General features: G+C 37.0%; 1 protein-coding gene across 1 annotated transcript in view; it reads right to left on the reverse strand.

The window, feature by feature from the left end:
* Positions 1-774: 774 nt before the first annotated feature.
* LOC100744689 overlaps positions 775-9195 on the reverse strand; it is a 94882-nt gene continuing 86461 nt past the window's right edge. Inside the window, exons 9-15 of the mRNA XM_033320541.1 lie at positions 6424-6507; positions 5246-5379; positions 3791-3927; positions 3314-3468; positions 1704-1945; positions 1396-1582; positions 775-1259 (exon numbers count right to left, since the gene is read on the reverse strand). Coding sequence (XP_033176432.1) covers positions 1063-1259; positions 1396-1582; positions 1704-1945; positions 3314-3468; positions 3791-3927; positions 5246-5379; positions 6424-6507 — 1136 coding nt within the window. The 3' untranslated portion in view covers positions 775-1062. The remainder of the gene's footprint in view (positions 1260-1395; positions 1583-1703; positions 1946-3313; positions 3469-3790; positions 3928-5245; positions 5380-6423; positions 6508-9195) is intronic.

Raw genomic sequence — 9195 nt, forward strand, 5'->3', positions numbered from 1 at the left:
TGAAAAAGAAGTACATCTAACGAGAACGAGCGAAAAAGGTATAATATTTATGGTTTACCCTTGCTATATCTATTTACCGTCTTCGTCAATGGTAAGATGGTGACCTTACCGGTTGAACATAAGCGAAACAATTCTTCCAATAATCTAAAATATAAGAGAACGCTACTATAATGTTATCTATGAGAGGATGATTTGAAATTGTAAAAAAGTGCACTGAAACGTGTAATGCACGTAGTTCTAAATTTTTGTATAAGTACGGTAACACGCATATAAAGTATGATCAATTATTTGTTCAGCTGTAGCTCGAGACCTCGATGATTTTTATGTTCCTGAATATGGCGAGTAATGCTATTAGGCATACTTAAAGTACTGAATCTCATTAAACGGTATTAAACGACTGTATATCTAGTCATTCGTTTTGATCTCGTATAGTAACGTCCGCGCGGCCGAGAAAGATTGTAATAAAATATTTTTCTCAATCGCGCGTTCGATACGGAGAACGTGGCAAAATCCTCGACTTCTAAATTCGCCTTTGATCGTTGTTATCTACGGACGGCAACTCACTTGTACACAAAATAAACGAAAAAATTACAATTGAAAAAAGATAAAAGAAAACAACGTTTACGTAAACAGAAAACGCGAGTTTCGCTTGTTATCGACGGTTAATTAGTTATTAAACAAACAAAAAGGAAGTAGAAATTTAAGCCTAATCGTATTTATCACAATATATATTCTTTGACTTTTCTAATTTCATTTTCTAGCTATTCGTGTAAGTATCTCACGCTTTACCGAAATATACAATTTTTAGCTACATTTGTATTGCTTGTATCTCGCAATTTGTATTCTCGACCGTCGATTGAAAATACCTTTTTTATCGATCGAGCTTATGTTTAGCTTTATTACCGATCGCGTCGCTTCTTACAAACGCGATGATCGTCCTCGCCTTATTACCGACGGAGAATGTTTCCTCGGTGAATCTCTCGATACGCTTGTACCGATGGAGTTGCCACGAAGAAGAAGGAAAAGAGAAGAACTTCGCTTGTACGTCCAAAGAGGCCGCGTTTAGTTGATCCTACCCTTGTGGGTCATGTAACTTATGCTATCAGATAGAAGTTTTTCCCTAGCCTGTCTTCGAATTCTCGAACACATCGCTAATATCGTCCCTGCCATTAAACAAAGGAAGCCACAACCGATTCCTATGATCGTACTAAGAACAGTTGATCTAAGGCACACTCTGTCGTTCGTGGATTCACTAGGTCCTGCAAAAAAAGCATCAATAATCAGTATATATAAACAAATAAAAATGTTAATAATCATAATCATACAAATTCTGTTTAAACGATGACTCGGATAACAGATTAAATATTTTAAGGTCGAATCATTTACTGAAATTACCACTTCGGAAAGCTGTAGTGGAATTCTGGAAGAATTCCGTATCTGCCTCGCCTTCCTGTAGAACACGCAACGATTGGAACAGATTGACGTTCTCTGACAAACTCGTCGCTGGCGTCGACGGGCCACCAATTTCTGGCAAAGAACGTTTAGCCACATTCTTGGCGTTCCTCCAATGACACGGTTGACTCTGTACAATCACGAATAATTCATATAACAACAGGCATATAAATTCACATCAAGACTTTTAACAAAACGATCTATTGTATGACAATTGGCTAAGAATTTATTCTCATTCGTTTCCTACATACTGGACATCTTCCGTGACACATTCTGACGTCGCACTCGATGTATAGAGCAGGTGAACCAGTGAACCTGAACGTCTTCATGTAGGCGAAAACTTGAGTCTCGAAGAGACCACTCTCTGACCAGGATCCGCGAAATCTACTGATCAATTTATCATCCACTGGGCACCCGTATTGATCAATCAGCTGAATCCTTTTATTTCCACCGTTGTGGGCGTAACAGTCGTTCACGACGATGTCGAAACCATCTGTGAAAATAAAAATATTCATTTTAGATGTTCATCCTAATATAGATTCGAATCTCTTTTATTAAATTTTACAGTAGAGTTCGATCTCTATTTATTAGAATTACATTTTAATTAAGTCGACCAAACACCTGCAAGTAGAATCTATTTGAAACTAATACTTGAATGAGAAATTACAAAATTCCTATTGTAACGATGTTTCAAAAAATTAAAGTCAATAAAATAAATATGTCATATACAGTGAACAGTGGTATCGACCACACCTATGCTGTCGATAAAACAGGAAAGGCCTTATTGATGAAAATATGTGATATTTAGATTTTTGTTTATCCAGACAAATTTTTGCTTTTTTAATAACTATTACATATTCCTGAAGTTTCATATCAACGTTCTGAACCAACCTAATGAACTTAAATAGCCTGAGTATATCGATTCTACTTAGAATTCTAGTATCTTGGAATATTTAAACTACCGACTTATCGTTGTCAATTATTGACAACTTGGAATCGCGACTCGTTATCGATTTCTCGAACGAGGAAACCCTACTCTAATTTTAGTTTCTCGAAGGGAAACTGTGTACATAATAGAGGTCCTGGGTATCCTGTTGACCAGTGGAATAACACCAGGCAGATGTTATGTAGCGCCACGTGATTAGCACTAGAACTACCATACCAGATAAATTGACTGCTTTTACAATTTTATTTTAAAATTCCTACTTCGTGTTATATTTTTTCCACGATGATGTAACGAGATGATGTAACGACTTTCGCAACGATAACTGAAAGAATAATATAATGAATTTTATTTTGTTTTTTTATGTATTCAACCTCAAAATAATTTTGTATCAATGCTACTTATACCAATGCCAGTTAAAATGACTGGTACTTGTCAAAGCGTAAAAGGGTCCTGCAATCTGTTTATCGAACCCCAATTAACCAGTTTCCTCGTTTTCTACAACTTGCCACACGTTTTTGAAATTTTTACTGTATATCATTCGATATGATGATATTAGTTATGAGAAAAATTCCGAGTCGATCGCTAGATTACTAGATGCTAGTTAGATTAGTTAGTCTAGTTCTACAATTTTATAAATGTGTCAACCCTCGTTTAGGGATTATGGTCCCAGATGGATTAATAATACCAAAAATGTACTACATAACATGGAATTCCTTGCGTAAGAAAGTAATAAATCAATAAATATAAAAATATTCTATTATCAGGTATTTTTTAAAGACCAGTCATTGTGACTGCTTTTTGGTAGAAATAACTTCCTGTTAACTATCGGTAGTTCTAGTGTTAGACACGTCGATCGTATGGAATCGATGTAAGAGTAGCGTAACGCGAAAATGCATGTCCGCTATATCGGCGTACCGTATTTGCTGCGCATATAGATAATGAGAGTCAGAGGATCGCCGACACGGACTGGTCCAGCCACTCTAGTTCCAGTGGTCCCGTAACCGTATCTGATTTCCATGTAGCACTCTGGTGGCTGCAGGGTGAACACAACAGGATTCCCCGTCGCAACTCTGAAAGAAGATATCCGCGTTAGAGCCTTCTGCTGGGATCAACTTCCCGTTATCCATCAGTGGGACATCATACAGTACACGTTAAAAAATACACGGTAGTACAAATATATATATATACAATAATTTTGAATTCTTTACTGTTATTATGGATGACTGATTGGCATGGCAAGTTGACAGATATTTAATAAGATGGTCGACATAGAGGAATTGGAAAGCGAAGCTTCTTCCAAACGTTGTAATCACATTCGCAAGTCGCTTTGAAGAGCTTAATTAAGGATCACTAATTGGTATTAATAATTAAGGTATTTAGTAAGACACTTACTCGACGTCGAGGAATGGAAAGGTGACGGTTTTCCAGAAGTCATAACCGTATTCGCAAGTCACTTTGAAGTGTTCGTCGAACTCCTCTTCGATCAGCGGGTTGTACTGCACTGTGACCGTGTTCCACATCAAGTTTTTCTGCAATGGAAAGAAATCGAGCGTTGTAAATCGCGAGGAGAAAATCACAGTGAGTGGGCCATTTAGACGAAATATCGATCATCGATCAATTGGTTAAAGCGGTTTACAAAGAAATGCAAGCGCTAGATACTATGTATTAGTGGAGTTAACTGAGTGTGAAGAGCGAAGGAAAATTCTTTGAAGAGTCGACATTAAAATATTACTGGCGCTGAAATACCGGCTGTTGAAATTTTTCATGTAAAACAACTAACAATAGGAAAAGAAGAAATATAGGAAAAAAGGATGAAGAATGACAAAGAAAGGAAAGAGGGAAGTTAGGAAAGATATCAAATGGGAATGAAGGAAACAGTGAGAATAGAATGGACACAGGCAGAAGAAATGAGATGAAGGCCAGATCGAAAAGGAAGAGAAAAGTGAAAGGGAAATTTGTGATCTGTATTAAATTATTCACTTTATATGTTCATTTTATATCTTTTCAGCGACTCCGTAAGTCTAGTTCGCTAATCTATAAACTACTTAAGAGTCAACAGAATATCGTCTTCATCCAAATTCTTTCCCTCCGTTTCGTTTGATCTCTTTCTGACCGCAACTCAGTAGGAACAGACACGATTTTAGTGCATCCTGTATAAAGCATGTCGAGTTTAATAAATCACAGCAGAACGTAACAGAATTATTAGCATCGGCATTTATGATTCACGTCCGTTAAAGTTCTCTAACGGCACGGACGGTGTGTATATTAATATACATGTCGAGTCTCGTGGGACATTAAACATTCAGACGACGGTGGATGATCGCGAGATAAAAGATAAAACGGGCCAAGTCGATTCTTTTATCTTTTTTTTTTTTTTCGTCCACGTTAATCATTATTATTCCTTGTCAAAAGGGGCAAGTGGTCACGCTGTGATCATAACGAACCACATCATCTATCTTTCGTCACACTATTATACAGTACTGTGCAAAAGTCTTAAATCATCTGTGTTACTCGTTTTACAATGGCAATTAAATATGTAGTCCCGCTGGAAAGTCTTAGGATACATCTTTAATAAAACCGCAGTGTTTGATATAGAGATTACGTATAACAATATTAAGATATTTTGTTCATGCCACTGCCTACTTGTGCTTTCTTCTGATGCACAATTTCTTTTTTCAGTTATAATACACAGAGCCCTGGTTTAATTCTAATGCAGTCGTTTACAACAGGTCTTCTTAACAAATAGCGTCATCTATTTGTTCGTTACTAGAAGTGAAACATTCTCATTTAATACATGGACTAAGGCTTTTGTACGTTACAGTATACACGCATGCTCTCTTTACGTACCGTAGGATTTTTTCGGCTGTCCTGATGATGAGTGTTCTCGCCGAGGGTGCCGCAACGATTCAGCTGAATATAGAACTCGTAGTAGTCGCGGCCAGTTCCGTTCACGTACATGCAGTCCGGGTCATAGGAGTAGCCTTTAATTGAAATTGATCGTTCACTGTCAGCAATTTTCGTACACACACCCACGTTTACAAGTACATATTCATTAACACACTTACTGGGGTCATGTAAAACTCAATAACGAATCCAGATTACCAAACAAAACCATTTACAACAGATACAGTAAAAATATGATAATAAAGTTTGTTAATAAATTGAGAGCTGTAAGAAAAGGTCAAAGTCTTTTGTAGAACTGAATTAATATTAATAGGAAAATTATACGAGCTACAAGCTATGTACGTGTATTAACGCATTCTGTTCCATAACAGCATGTAACACGCTTGGCAACAAAGCAAATAAAATTGTGAAAATTACATGTGCTACAGTAACCTACATAAGTAACGTACATGATAGGATTGTGGACTCGAGCAATTTCCTCTATGTTTTATTCTTTTCGTTTCTTCTATATGTTGCCACACAGAAACTAGACTACGTCGGAGCTAATTGTTGAATTTCTGAATAATTGAAATACGCGTCGTGTAAGAGAAGTTTTCCTTTAGCTTTTAAAATCACGAATATGAAAGAACGATCGAGCAAAACTGGAACGATAATCATCTATACCCTGTTGGAATCGAGAGGAACGCTCAAAGAGAGCTGAATAGTGTGGAAGGAGGACGGTGACCAACAAGGACGAGCTATTTGCAGGTGCATCGCGTGCATCGTGCAAAGAGCAGGCAACGCGTTATGCTTCTTTCAAAATAACGGAAATGCACGGTTCGACTATGCTGGTCTGGATGGACTCGCCTTGGAAAAAAGGAAAATTTTCTCTCTTTCCATCTTCCTTTCTCTATCTCTGTTCGCTAGTGGCGAACTTCAGCGAGATCGTTTCACGATAATGTTTTGCCATTAGCTCGTCAGCATCGTAACAGTTCGAGCGTTGTGTCCGCAGAGATGATGATTGCGACCGGCAAAGTCGTGAGGTCGTACAACGCGGACGTGATAGTACGTCTTTTGATGCGGATCCTCGCAGCCACGTCCACGATTCATGTCGCGATGTTAATTTCCAAAGGGCTACTTACCCGCTGAGTAGAGCAACCCGGTGAAGGAACCGTTGAAACCGATCCGGATTTTCATGTAGTCGTCCTGACACTCCGCCTCGATATCTACAAATTTTTATTTTATTAATAAGAAATACTTCCACAATTTTTTTTTTTGTTAGATGTTAGTTTTCTCTGAGTTGAGTGAGTTCTGTGTGATGAGTGTTTATACATAGTTTGTACATTTCTCTTAGTAAGTTATAAAATAAAGATATCTTTTGATTTTTATATGTGAAGCACAATATTTATCGTGTTAACCATGTTCATACTAATCCTTTTTTCATTATTCTCAGCAGTTTTAAAAAACATGATCGACATTTAACTCTGAAGGAATCAAACAATTAACTTTGTCAGGATTGAGTTGTCAGTTTGGTGTTTGCATATTCCATATGCCGATGATTAATGACTAATAATGTTCAACTTTAAATGTAAAACTCAAATTTACATAAAATACTTAACACTTTGACTGCCATGCCACGCTCAGGACGCCACAGTGTTTTAACAGAGTGCACCGTTAAATGCAAGATTTCTTCTCTTTTTTTTTTTATTGATGTTCTAATAAAACTATTTAATTGTTCAATGGGCAACTTTTTATTTCAAAGTATCTTCTATTTATCGGTTATATTCAAAATGCCCTAACTGTCAATTTTCATTCAATTTTTACAATTGTAAGAAGTTGAATGTCATCAATGACTATTGTAGCATCACAGGTAACCGTGGCGGGTCATATACCTACAGGGTGGTTGGTAACTGGTCGTACAAGTGGAAAGGGGGTGATTCTACGCGAAAAAAGAAGTCGAAAATATAAAATACAAATTCTTTTTTATTTTTTATTTTTAATTTTTCTATCGGGACAACGATCTACAGTGAGATCCGTTATAACGAGGCGTGATAAAGTGGACGCGTACCGAGCGAAAATTCAAAGTCGATTTTCTCGAAAACAAAGCCCCAAACGAAAAATTTTTATTTTATATTTTCGAATTCTTTTTTCGCGCAGAATCACCCCCTTTCCGCTTGTACCACCAGTTACCAACCACCCTGTATATCACGAGGAGAGAGTAGCTCGAAGAAAAAATTCTTCTTTCATTTGAAATAAAAATTCTCGAGTAAAACATATTTCTGTTTCATTTCTTCACTTCTTATTATCCGATGTAAGAGCAGCATAACGTAATAAAAGCAGGGGAGAAGTACAATGAAGTTGTCTTCAGCGTCCATTTTTGATATCATAGATATTTAAAAAAATGTTCGTTAATAGAAAGTACATTTATTGGCCTTTGATAAATATATATCATAAGCTTGTCAATAGTAATGAAAAATAACAAAATTTTAGAGTTTTAAACAAGTTGGAAATGTCCCTTTTACGACTAGGTAATTTTGAACGGGACATTGTACGGTATGAAGAACGCACATGAATGAAAATAATCTTATCAAGTATTACAATTATAATTCTAAACCTTGGTATTATAAAAAAAAGCTTCTTGAATTATAAAGTAAAAATTGTTATAAAATTTGTGTCTTACAAACTAAGTTCAACGTAAGAACACCCTCGAGTTGTAAATATAAGTACGAATATACGAAATGTAAAAAACATTTAAATAATAAAATAAAAATAGTCCTATTCAAGACTCGTTATGTTATTTCATTCAAGACTATAAATAAACATATTATAAAATAATCCGAAAGCAAAGAAAATAATCAATCAAGCTTACCTCCTAAATGTTCATGTTTCAATCGAATATAGGCACTTTTAAAAACATAATATTTAGTATGTAACATTATATAAATAAAAATATATTTACAAAACGACACAGGAAACCAAAGAAAATTTTATTTTTACATCCGAGAAACATCGACCGCGGGCTACTATTTTGTTGCGAGTGCGACCGCAGTGAAATTTAAATCAAATAACTAGATACTAGTGTCGGCATAAAGAGAAAAATAATTTGTATACGTAATGAGTTTAGAATTTTGACAATATGACTTATCTTCCAAACCAGCTGGCTGCTGAAGCGAGCAAAACTCCCATAGAAAGAAGACCAAAAAGAAAACACCGCACTGACCTCACTAAAGAAATAAAATAGCCAAACTCGAAGATGGTATCCCGCTGGGGTTAGCCATCCACATTAATCCAGCCCAAAGTGCAGGAAATATCGGAGATTAAGAGATAAGCAATTTCTAAATTCTTCGTTTTATCACACTGTCGAAGGGCTAATAGCGGAATATGTAGTACACATACATCTCCCTCAAATTCTCCCACGGTTTTTCCCAAAGTCACGTATCGTACTTTCCAAACGAGCGTCAATTTCCACGATGACGAACGAGTCATCAACACCCGCCTGCTTTTACGATCGGAAGCTTCGATAAAACGGTTCCAACGAGGCAGCGAACCTAAGAGAAGTCACGATGCCGAAACGTTGGTGTTTCGTGTCGAAACGGTCGGAAAATCGGGGGCCATCCGGTGGGCGGAAAGCGGCGGAAAACCGGCCGCCGATGACGAGTGAAAGTAAACCGGCGAAGCCCCTTTATAGGTGCTCTTCGTGGTAAGGAGCCGTTTCCATCGTAAAACGACGTAATCCAGCGGGAGTGTGGAAGATGAACGGCGTTAGATGGAGGCTGAAGATAGTCACACTCGAGGTAATCCTCGATGATACAACGTTTCGTCGAGAGAACGTTTCCCGCCCGTTTTCTTTTTCTCTCTTCTTCCTTTCTTTTCTTTCTTTTTTTATTCTTCAGTGTGACTGTGTAGGTAGGTGC

The sequence above is a fragment of the Bombus impatiens genome, unplaced genomic scaffold (assembly GCF_000188095.3).
Source record: "Bombus impatiens unplaced genomic scaffold, BIMP_2.2 scf_0319, whole genome shotgun sequence".
Lineage (NCBI taxonomy): Eukaryota > Metazoa > Arthropoda > Insecta > Hymenoptera > Apidae > Bombus > Bombus impatiens.